This window comes from Pelodiscus sinensis, chromosome 3 (genome assembly GCF_052426305.1).
Source record: "Pelodiscus sinensis isolate ZL-2025 chromosome 3, ASM5242630v1, whole genome shotgun sequence".
In the NCBI taxonomy this organism is placed as follows: Eukaryota; Metazoa; Chordata; order Testudines; family Trionychidae; genus Pelodiscus; species Pelodiscus sinensis.
The window spans coordinates 63,657,213-63,669,415 of record NC_143054.1 but is presented as its reverse complement, the minus strand read 5'-3'; the positions used below and the strand labels follow the sequence as shown (position 1 = coordinate 63,669,415).

General features: G+C 46.0%; 2 protein-coding genes across 5 annotated transcripts in view; one reads left to right on the top strand and one right to left on the bottom strand.

The window, feature by feature from the left end:
• SNX14 (sorting nexin 14) overlaps nt 1–1,069 on the top strand; it is a 66,831-nt gene extending 65,762 nt beyond the window's left edge. For all 3 annotated transcript variants that reach the window (XM_075923839.2, XM_075923838.2, XM_075923837.2), the window contains one exon: nt 860–1,069. In XM_075923839.2, the coding sequence (XP_075779954.1) occupies nt 860–898 (39 nt within the window). In that variant the 3' untranslated portion in view covers nt 899–1,069. The remainder of the gene's footprint in view (nt 1–859) is intronic.
• Nucleotides 1,070–7,839: 6,770 nt separating this feature from the next.
• NT5E (5'-nucleotidase ecto) overlaps nt 7,840–12,203 on the bottom strand; it is a 52,085-nt gene continuing 47,721 nt past the window's right edge. For both annotated transcript variants that reach the window (XM_075923841.2, XM_075923840.2), the window contains one exon: nt 7,840–10,692. In XM_075923841.2, coding sequence (XP_075779956.2) covers nt 10,529–10,692 — 164 coding nt within the window. In that variant the 3' untranslated portion in view covers nt 7,840–10,528. The remainder of the gene's footprint in view (nt 10,693–12,203) is intronic.

Here is a 12,203-nt window from a genome sequence, read left to right as displayed (position 1 = left end):
CCCCATACTCTTGCATTTGCTTATTTATGTATTAAGATCCTCTTTTTCCTCCTTTTGTTCTTATGATCTTTTTGTAATTTTGCCTCTTTTTTCGGTTGCCTTTTTTATGCCTCCTTGGGGCTTTTATTACCCCTACCCCTTTGAACCTAGTTGAAAATGAGGTATTGTGCTGTAATACCATAGCTTGTTTACCTATTTGGTAAATAAACCAATTCTGAATGGTGCTTTGAAATAATCCCAGGCTTCAGGTTTATAGGTCTGTATATTTCCAGCTCTTCTGTTTCTTTTCAGCCGTTAATCTTGATGTCTGACATCTTGGGTTCTTATTTGATTAGACTTGTCATTCCGAGTATACATGTAATCATTTCACATGTACTGGATTTAACATCCAAATGAAACATTAATAAATAGATTTTAGAAGAGCAGTAAAATGTCATTATATAAATTCAGTCTCCAGCACAATGTATATCTAATCTTCTGGAAACCCTGCAGGAGGGCAGGGGGGATATGGGATGATAGAGGGAAAAATAAATCATAGCAGGGGAAGAAGAAAAATGAGAGGAAAAGGCTAAAGATTTCATTTCAAAATGAAGGATGGTGCTCAGAAAAGTTGATTTAAGGGTTGGGAACAACAGGAACTACAGAGAAAGGAAAAGCATTTCCTGATTTTGAGACACAGTAGGGAAAAAAAACATTGGGAACATTATCCTTTAATTTCTAGGCCTCCATATTTATGATGATGGTTTCTAGTATGGGTGTTTAAAATTTGTTGTTCTTTGTGCTTTTCTTTACATAAATATACATTTCCATACTTCATTAAATTATAGAGCAATTTGTTTTTCAATTTCTATTTTAATAGGTTCAGAAAGAAGCTACATCTGTGTCATCTTGGATGTAAAAGCAGGAGCTTGGATGAACACCAAATGGAAATATGTGAGGTGCCCTAGTTTTAATAGAGGTGTGACATTTTTAGTCTTGAATTGTACATTTTCTTGTAAATAACAGTGAAATTTAACTTCTAAAGATGTTTGCCTAATAAAGATTAATTCAAATTTAATATTGAATGCAACTAAGAACTTTGTCTGATATTTGAACTTGTTATTCTTCTCAAAACTGTAATCATTACTAATAGACAAAATACTAATTTTTTCAAAAAAATTGTCAGTGTTTTGTCATATATTGAAAATCAGACCGGCGTAGCAGTGTTTCTCAACCAGGGTATGAGAACCCTTAGGGGGGTACTTGAGAGAAGTTGGGGCTGAGGGAGGTGTATGTGAACACAACTGAAATTTGGAGAAAACTGAATGTTTGTTTTAAGTTTTACAGCGCTTTATTATTTTTGCACTTTTTACACCAAAAATTTCATCGCCCACCCGGTTATGATTAAGTTGTTTAAACAAATATGTTGCAATGGTAGAAAAAAAATTGCATGTCTGAAAACTGTAGGTACTGGGGGTACTTCCTCCCTCCCCCCAAAAAAAGGGTACTTAAAAAAAAAAAAAAAAAAAGGGGTTGAGACACACTGCTGCGGAGGACCAAATCCAAATGTTGTACTGCTAAAAACAAACGGGTCATCTTCCTGAAAAAAAGTTTAAGAATCGTGGAATTAGGAAGATTTTTTAAAGAGGTGGCCGCTCTATAAAAAATTTGTTTTAATAGCATAAGGTTGCAGAATGTTGCAAAAAAATTCCTAAAAATTAATAAATCTCCATGTCTTTTTCTCATAGCAAGTGAAGAAATTGAATCGGTTGCAAGTAAATCATTATCTCAAAGCTTATTAAGATTTTCGCCCTTCATCCTTTGTTAGCAAAAAAAAGTACTTACATTTTGTAGACGACCGGGAGCTAATGATCATTAAAGTGTATAGTTAATTTAGCAACTGACCGTGCAACATGAAGCACTTCAGAAATAATTAGGTGGCTACAAGGTTGTGGTCTTTGCTATTTTTACATTAGAAGTATCACGGATAGAAAGTTTTATCTTTCTTGAAGGATCAAAAAACTGGAGTGGGAGCCCCAATCTATTTTTAATGGAATATGTTTAAAGTAACTTCCCACGTTTTGAGAGAGAGAGACACACACAACACACACGTTTTAAGCTTTCCTCCCTCCTCCCCCCAAATAGCCACAGTTTCTGCCTGAGTGATATTAGAAAACCCATTGACAAGTCTTTTTGAAAGTAGATTTACTTAATGTAGATATATTATATTTCCATGCTCTACCTTTTCCCTGATACTCCTGGGAAGCACTTTTTATGAAAATGGTAACACCAAATAAGATAGCGTTGTATGCTAATAAGAAGTGTACAGCAAACATAAGTACACAAATCTATAAGGGTATGTCTACACTACAGCACTAATTTGAACTAACATAGTTCGAATTAGTTAATTCGAACTAAGCTAATTCGAATTAGCGCATCTAGACTTAAAAACTAGTTCGAATTAGCGTTTTGCTAATTCGAACTAGCATGTCCACACTGAGTGGACCCTGAACCGAGGTTAAGGATGGCCGGAAGCAGTGCCGGCAGGGCATCAGATTAGGACTTAGAGCGTGGAGCTGCTGCCTCAGGCTAGCCGAGGGCTGTGCTTAAAGGGACCCGACCCCCACCCCGGACAGACAGTTCTCAGGGGTTCCCCGCTTGCAAAGCAGTCCTGGCTTGGAGTGCCCTGAGTGCCCACACTCGGCACATCACAGCACTCGGCCATCAGCCCGGCTGCACTTGCCGCAGGCTGCCATCCGGAGAGGGGGTCAATCAAGGGCCTTCAGGAGAGCTTCCACCCCGAGAAGCCCACAGAGCCACCCCAGTCCTCCCCATCGGGGGCTTGTACCCCATTCCTCCCTCACCTCCTTCCACTTAGCCCTCCCTAGCCCCCCTTCCTGATGTACAAAATAAAGGACACGTGTGTTCAAAAATAGAAACTCTCTTTATTGAACAAAACTGGGGGAGACTGGGAAAAGGAGGGGGAAGAGGGGAAGAGAGAGGGTGGGAGAGGGGAGAGCAACTAAAATGATCAGGGGTTTGGAACAGGTCCCATTTGAAGAGAGGCTAAAGAGACTGGGACTTCTCAGCTTAGAAAAGAGGAGACTGAGGAGGTATATGATAGAGGTCTATAAAAGCATGAGTGGTGTGGAGAGGGTGCATAAAGAAAAGTTCTTCATTAGTTCCCATAATATAAGGACTAAAGGACACCAAATGAAATGAATGGGTAGCAGGCTTCAAACTAACAACAGAAAGTTGTTGTTCTCAAAGCAAATAGTCAACCTGTAGAACTCCTTGCTGCAGGAGGCTGTGAAGGCTAGAACTAGAACAGAATTTAACGAGAAGTGAGATAAAGATAGGAGGTTGGGTAAATGGAGTGCTATTAGCCAGGGGGTAGGAATGGTGTCCCTGGCCTCTGTTTGTGGAAGGCTGGAGATGGATGGCACGAGACAAATGGCTTGGTCATTGTCTTCGGTCCATCCCCTCCAGGGTACCTAGTGTTGGCCGCTGTCGGCAGACAGGCTACTGGGCTAGATGGACCTTTGGTCTGACCCAGTACGGCCATTCTAAGCTCAGGGCTCAGGGTCGGGGGTCTCAGTGGACCACCTTGATTTTCATGCCAACCTGCTCCTGGGTGGCCAGGCTGGCAGCACTCCTGCCCTAGACGGCCACTTTCCTGTGCCTAGTGCGGAGGTCGTGGATGAGGTCCACGATGTCCGCACTAGACCAGGCGAGCGCCCACCTCTTGCAGCCCCGGGCAGGCTCCTGGGAGCCGCCAGCCTGGTCCCGGGAAGAGGCGGAGGGCTGGGTGGCAGCGGGTGGTTGATTCTAGCCGTGCCAGGTACAGGGTCTGCTGGCTGGGTGCTGGCAGGCTTGCACCTGGCACGGGCACCGTAGCCAGCCTGTGCCCCTTTAAGGGCTCCGGGGCCGGGAGGGGGGCAGTAGAGTTTCCCTGGTGGTGCCCAGAGTGGCCACCAGGGAAAGCTGGGGAGGGCTAGCCTCCCACTAGTTCGAATTAAGTGGCTACACAGCCCTTAATTCGAACTAGTTAATTCGAACTAGGCTTAGTCCTCGTAGAATGAGGTTTACCTAGTTCGAATTAAGCGCACCGCTAGTTCGAATTAAGTTCGAACTAACAGTTTGCATGTGTAGCGCCTATCAAAGTTAATTCGAACTAACGTCTGTTAGTTCGAATTAACTTTGTAGTGTAGACATACCCAGACAGTGTTAGAACTCTTGGTCCACCTCTGTCTCTCATAGTTATCCCCTTCACATTTACTCCCTGCTCTCATTTGCACATAGATGGCTAAAATGTTAACTCTAAATGTTAAGGGCCAAATCCACTTCACAGGGTAACTGGAAGAATATATCAGAATTACAGCTGAAGCTATGTAACAAGTTCAGTTGCTTCGTGCCCCATCGTGCACTTTTTTGTTTCTTATGTCCATTTAAAAGGGACTAGTCTGTTAATCAGACACTTATTCTGCTGGAAGTCTTCTCCTCTGAGATTTTCTTATTTATCAGAGGAAATTACAGCCTCTATAAAAAGAGAGTAACTGTTCAAGGAATAAAGTATAACGTGCTATTGAGAGGATATGTGAAATCCAAAAACTCACTGCAGATTCCTGAGAAATAACTTTTCTAATAATGTGGAACAATCTTAATCTCCTAGCGTAAGAGGATTTTTGTTTGACTGTTTCCCAGTTTAAACCAATCTCTTACTATTCGGCTACGTCTAGACTACATGCTTCTTTCCAAAAAAAGCATCTAGTCTGCACTAAGCAGATCAAAAAAAAAAAAAATCCACGTTTTCGAAAGAGTGCGTCCAGACTGTCTTGATGCTCTGTCGAAAAAAATGGCACCTGGAACCACTTCTGGCAGTGCATGGGGGCAGCATTTACTTCTGGGTGCTGCTGCATAAGCCTTACTTAAAGGGATCCCCTTGGACAGCCGTTTCGCTGCTGTTGCTGGCTTGCCTACCTCTCAGAGGGACAGAAAAGCTGCTGCACTGCTTGCTCTGGTTGCCCAACTTACGTGGACACCACAGCATTTGCTTTTCTGTTGGTTTTTCTGGTGCTTATTTGGTTTTTTGCCATGGAGCCAGAGCTGCCCTTGAGCAGGTGATGGCCCCATACAGCCACGCTGCAAATTCTGCTTCATCTACATGCCACCGTCATGATGCTCCTGCCCAATCTGGACCCAGACCTGAGATATGAACCCTTCGCCCAGGATGCAGGACCAATGCCCTTGCCTCCAAACTTTTTCATGGAGAGGCATTTTTGGAGGTTCAACACCAGTTCCAACTGGTGGGACCAGCTCATCATGGAGCTGTGGGACAACCAGCAGTGGCTCTACAACTTCCAGATACAGAAGGCCTCATTCCAGGAGCTGTGTGCATGTCTCACCTCTGTGCTCCAACAACAGGACACCCACCAGCTACCGTTTTGATGGGACACCAGTTTGGCGTGGAGAGATCTACTATCTGGGACATCTTGATGGAGCTAAGTCACTCTCGGGGGACAGTCCCTGCTGAGTAGGGGGGCTGAAAAAGGGGGACTGTTAGGAAAGGGCAAGGGAGAGAGGGGGATGGAGTGGGAGTGAGCTCCTCGACTCACCCTGCGCTGCTCTGAGGCGGCATCCTGAGGAAGGGAATCCTGAGGTGTTTGAGGGGGGCGAGGTGGGGAATTCTCCTCCTGAGAGTTCAGGCAACCCATCTAACTTCCTGGTTTTTGTCTATTTGTCTCTTTCTTCAGGTGGTGAGGGCCATCAATTCAGAGCTTCTGAACAGGCTTGTCCATCTGGGAGACCTGGACACCATCGTGGCCAGCATTGCTGGGCTTGGCTTCCCGAACTGTGGAGGAGCTCTTGATGGGACACACATCCCAGTCTGTGCAGTGCCCCTCGAGCAGCCCAATTCATTAACAGAAAGGACTACTTCTCAGTGTGCTCCAGGCCCTGGTTGACCACCAGGGATAATTTACGGACATTTGTGTCGGGTGGTCGGGGCGGGCACATGATGCCCACATCTTCAGGAACTCCTACCTCTACCGCAGGCTACAGGCTGGAACATTTTTCCTGCAGCAGGACCTTGCATTTGGGGATATGCAGATGCCAATGTGCACTGTGGCCGATGCGGCCTACCCCCGATGCTGTGGCTTATGAAGCCCTACACCAGCCACTTGGATGCGAGCAAGGAGCAACTTAATGTGCATCTTAGCCAGGCTCGCATCCAGGTGGAATGTGTGTTCGGACATCTTAAAGGGAGGTTCTGTTGCTTGCTGACATGGCTGGAGATGGGGGAACGCAACATCCTCGAGGTGGTGGCCGTGTGTTGCATTCTCCATAACCTTGTGGAGAGAAAAGGGGAGGCCTTCCTCCTGGGGTGGGGGGCAGGTGCTGATGGTGAGGGGAGGCAATTCGAGCAGCCCTGGACAACTGCCATCCGCCAGGCTCACCGGTCTGGTGTTCGCATCTGGTAGGCCCTGAGGGAGAGATTCTCAGAAGGAGCCCACTGACTCTCCCCAGGGCCTCCCCATCTCTCTGCTGCATCATAATACTCCTGCACCACCTGACCCCAAATCTGAGCCTATCATACCCTGGAACCCCCTGTCCTGAGCCTCTCACATCCCCACATCCTCAGTCTTCTGCCACAACACTCCTGTATCATCCACACATCACAAATCTGTGTCCTGAGCCCATCATACTCGCAGCTTCCTTGCCCTGAGCCAGTCCCATATCCAACCCAAACTCCTGAACCCTCACTTCCACAAGCCTGTGACTTGCTTGGCCCACCAATCTTCCACCTGAGCCCAACACTCCCCAGCCTGGAGCCCCCTCCCCAAGCCAGCATCCCCTTCTCCTGCATCCAAATTCCCTCCCTGAGCTTGCACTTCTCACCCCTTCCCACACCCAAATCTCTTATTCCCACCCCAGAGCCCGCACCTCCTGTCTCAACCCAGTGAGAGTGTATAATGGCTGGGGATAGCAAATGATGGAAAGGAGGGGAACAGAGGATGGGGCCTCAAAGGGATAGGGTCTTGGGGAAGGAATGTGATTTTCATGCATTGGTGGGTTCCCCTCTTTTTTTTTTTTTGACAAACCTAGGGGGTGCCTTGAAATTCTGAAAAGCGTTCCATGGCCAAATAAAATTAGGAAACACTGCTCTAATGTCATCAGTTCATTTTTATTTCCTGTAAAACAAGGATCATTAAGCAAATTGCAAACAAGTTATGTTCAGCTGTAAACAGTATGGAAACATTTTGATGACATTTCTTTAATAATATGAAGGTGATGTTAGGGTTTGCAATATCTGACCCTAACGCTGTAAATAAAGCTTGTGGGGAAATGAGCTAATGGAATAATAGTGGTAAGCTTAGGGCAGTTATTTCCGGTAAGATAAGTATGATTGAAAACTGGGTACAGTTGTCACCAATGTTCCCTTCTAGTCTTTTCCATCCTTGTGCGGAATAAATATTTTTATGTGCATTAAGATATGACATTTGAAAACACAAAACCTAGGTATAGGTGCTCTGCTAATCAGCTGGGTGGCATTTGTATTTCTCTTGACCAGCTGTCCAAGCACACAGCTTACAAGGAACACTGGGATGTAGTAATGCAGCCATAAAACTAGGAATTTCCTTACACTGCTGAAAAAAGATTTTTTGATTTCATGGTTTCAAAGAATATTTCACATTGATGATAAACTTTTAAATATTTCTATTTATTTTAAAAATGTCCATCTGTCTGTGAGTCTGTTTGTTCAAGAACTCCTCCTAAACAGTAATAGCTAGGTCTACAAAATTTGATATGCTGCTTCCTCGTATCATAACTTTGGTTTGGTTTTACCAGGATAATGGAATGTGCATGTTTTTCATAAAATGGAAAGGAAAGGGTCTTGCAGGAGGGAACTGCACTGCAGAATGACCACAGGGTTTCAGCTATAACCCCACTGGGCAAGCCGAGGTCAGGGGTAAAATAAAGGACAGCTATCTACTATAAATTTCAGAGTGAGTTTGTGAGTGTGTGTCTGCATGTCACCCAACTGGGAGACATGCACCCCCCTCCTCTGGCTCTACCTGCTGCAGCTGTTGTAGAGAGGTGCTTCTCACCTGGCCCCAACATTTGCCGTGAGAGGGCTGGGGTTGTCCTCGCTTTGAGGTAGCCTGCATACTGAACCCCTCATCCCCAACCCCATCTCCACTGTTTTAAATGAAAAACAAAACTTTTTTTAAAGGACCCAAGCAATGCTAGGTAAATCTACTATTTCTATATAATACAAATTTTCAGCATGGAAAGGCATTTTTTCATTAATGCTTGAGTTCGAGAGTAGAAACATTAAGGAAGTGCACTTAAACCTGCTGTATCAAATTCAGCAGCCTACTACTTGTCAAAATCCTGCATCCTGCCCCATCATTCTGCATCGTATGATTCACAGTTTTTAATCTGACTAGTGACAAAATATTGTGCTATATTAAAGAGGAATTAATGCAGAGTTAAGGATGCCCAGGGGCACAGCATGCCCTTCAGGAACATTCCATTTCAGAAAACCCAAGCTTCTGAAAACCAAGTATTTGCCAGTGCAGTCTTAACTTTGCCCCTTTCCTCTGGTGCTGGCAGTAATCACTGGGAACGACCCTGCGTGTGGCCCAGGTGCATTTATTGTATAAGATTTGCTATTTTGAATAGTGGAGAAATTAGTTTGAGCAGACTGGAAGAGCTGTTTGTGATTTGAAGAGATTTTGGGGGGGGGGAGACACATGATTTGTGTTTCTGGCTGTGAGAGAGAACTTTTTTCTCTGACCCCAAGTATGATGAAAGGAAGGAGGTGCCAGAGTACTTTGCAAGATCTAGTGTGCTTCCTTTCAGTGTTCTCTTGCCAAGGTTGTGGCAGTAGCAAGATGAAGAGGCACCTTGCTATGGGGATTGTCAGCAATTAGGTGGAAGATGAGCATAATATGAAAGCTTAATGAAAATGTAACTGACCTTGTCATGGTTTGGAATAGAGATGAGATTTTTTTTCCCTCTCAGCTGAGTGTCTCTCCATTAAGCCACAGAGTTACTCTGTGCTGTGATTTTTTACATTTTCCCCTGTGCACTTTATCATGACATGGGAAGACATCAAAATCTTTGGTATATTTAGTTGCTAACAGAACTGATGAGAGAAATCTCAGGCATTGTCTGTGTCCTATGAATGTGTTGGTTCAAGGATATTAGAGAGAAGGTTGGTGAGGTAATATCCTTTATTGGACCAACTTCTGTTGGTGAGAGAGGCAAGCGTTTGAGCTATGCACAGCTTTTCTGTTGGTTTTATGACATGATGATTACAGTAACTTTGAATATGAGCAGACTGGTGTCTCTCTTTCCTGCCTCCCTTACTTTCCCCTTCAGTCAGTTTGGTCTCACTTTCCCCTACCATTAAGCCATTAGACTTCAAAAGCTAGGTGTGTGCGCGCACTCAAAAAATGTGCTGTCTTCTGCCTACTTTAAGGAAAGCTGTCCTTTAAGGGGACTGCCTATCACTGCCCCCTCCAAGGAGGCATAGCAAGTTTGGAGCATTTAAAATTGTCTTTAAAATGACTGTTCTGTTTAAATGTCAACTATAACAGAGCTGGTGTGCTGTTGTGATACTGTAAACAATTAATCATCAGCACCAGCTTTGCTGTAGCCAGATATCCAGGAGAAACTAAACCAGGAGCATAGAAGGTGCTATGAGAGGTAACCTATGTATTTCCCACACTGATGGTCTCAGCTGTCCCAGAACAGCCCACAAAGATGAATTTAGCCTGAAGCAACAGCTCTGATAGGTGTTAACTGCTTCACTCATTTCAGTGGCTACTCCAACCCAGAGCAAAGCCTCAGAAGCGCAGACCAGGGACACCGGGAGCGAAGCTGCAGCCACGGCAGGGTTCCGCGCCTCTGAGGCTTTGCCAGAGCCACTGCGGCTTTGCTCCCCGTGTCCCTGGTCTGCTGGGGGGGGGGGGGGGCACAGCTAGTGTGCCTTCCCCCCCCCCCCAGCAGACCAGGCTTTTGTTGTGGACCCTGGGGCAGAGCTGCTGGGGTGCTGCTGGGTTGGTCCAGTAGCGCCGAGGAGTGGTGCTACTAGAGCAACCCAGCAGCACCCCAGCTGCTCTGCCCCAGGCGTCCCCAAGTCAGCCGTGCTGAAACTGACCAGCGCTAACTACAGGAAGCCCGAGGCAGAGTTGCTCTGCCCCAGGCTTCCTGGATTCAGCTGCTGATCAGTTTCAGCAGCAGCTGACTTGGGGACGCTTGGGGTTCTTAAGTTGAATCTGTATGTAAGTCAGAACTGGCGGTCAGTTTCAGCAGCGGCTGAATCTGGACACCAGTTCCGACTTACATACAGATTCAACTTAAGAACAAACCTACAGTCCCTATCTTGTACGTAACCCGGGGACTGCCTGTATTTAAAAGAGCCAAGTTTTAAAGCAAGAGCTGGTCTCAATCTTCACTGTAGCAGAGCTGGCTCTCCACTGTAATTACTGAATGGATGCTGTGAACTAGGGTCTCCTTTAATGTTTGCTGCAAATAAGAGTTAAAAAATGAAATGCAGGAGTGGTACAGTGAATAATCCAGCAGTCAGAGTAAGACTTCCTTGGATGAAATTTCCTGCAGAGAACTTCACTCTACCTTCAATTGCTGGAAAAACACGACCCATTCTAGAGATGTAATTGGACACAACTTCAATATCAGAATCACCTAGATAAACAGAAGTTATACACTGATATTAGTCAAATTACTATTCACTTTACATAGCAACTGCTAAACTTTGTTTTCTTGATTCTCATTTTCAACTGTAGTCCCCCTTGGAGTAGGAATTGATTTCTATATTTTCATATTCAGGAGACCAGTTACTCATGACAAGTGGTTTTCAACCTGTGGACCCTGGAGGTTTGAAGACAGATTTCTAAAGAGTTTTGCACCTGCATTTGAAATGTTAGGGGTCTGAAAACGAAAAAAAGGTTGCAAATCACAGCTGATTACAAATGCATCTTCTACAGGGATGAACCCCTAGAATAGTTAAACTTTTCATAATGTTTGTTCCTAGAATTTCCAATGTTGGCAAAGGAAAGTATACAGGCAGTCCCCGGGTTACGTACAAGATAGGGACTGTAGGTTTGTTCTTAAGTTGAATTTGTATGTAAGTCGGAACTGGTACATATTGTAGGGGAAACTCTAGCCAAACATTTTTTTTAGTTTTGGATAGCATAGGGAAAGGTTAACTCCCCTCTAATGTTTGTTTTGCTGTCTGTTCCCCTGTTCAGAAGATTTCAATCTATTTCTGTCCCTGTGACAAACTCAGGACTAAAGGAGTAACTCATCAAATACCAAACAGCTCTGCACCATGCTTTGAGCTAATAGCTTTATTTCCACACACCACCCAGGGTTCTAGGAGGAGGGTCCTTTTTTTGCTAACACAATGAGGCCAGCACTTTGTTTGTTTTGGTGGAGTCTTTGTTTGCCCAGGGAGCCCAGCATGTATAGGGGGAGGAGGGGCGGAGAGGCTGCTTTTGTCTGCTGTTCGGCAGCCTGTTGCTGGCAGGGGGGGAGGGAGGAGGCGTGCAGGATGCGAGGCCGCGGGGGGGGGGGGGGGGGCAGCGGGCGTGGGGAGGCACTTTTCCTCTGCCCGGCAGCTCTGCGGGATCCCTGTCCCTGTGGCCAGCTGCTGCAGGCAGAGGCCAGTTGGAGCCGGCCGAAGAGGAGGAGGAGGTGGATTCTAGGACCCAGGTGAGCGAGCCCCGGGGACGCTCGGGGAGCCCGGCATGTATAGAGGGGAGGAGGGGCAGAGAGGCTGCTTTTGTCTGTTCGGCAGCCTGTTGCTCAGGGGAGGGGGCAGCCTGTTGCTGGCGGGGGGGGGGGGAGGGGGGGCAGCAGGCGTGGGGAGGCACTTTTCCTCTGCCTGGCAGCTCTGCGGGACCCCAGTTGGAGCCGGCCTGAGGAGGAGGAGGATCCTAGGACCCAGGTGAGCGAGCCCCGGGAATGCTGCTGCGCATGTGCGGGAGTTGCCTCACCCCGTTCGTATCTAGGGATCCGACATAAGTCGGATCCACGTAAGTCGGGGACTGCCTGTACTGGGAAGAGCACTGCCCTTGCAGTAGTTACATTTGCTTATCCAGTTTTCTAGCATGTTTACACAGTTATCATGACTCACTTCTAAAGGCTCTACTACTGTGCATTGTTATGCTGAGCTGAGAGATCATGCCAAGTAC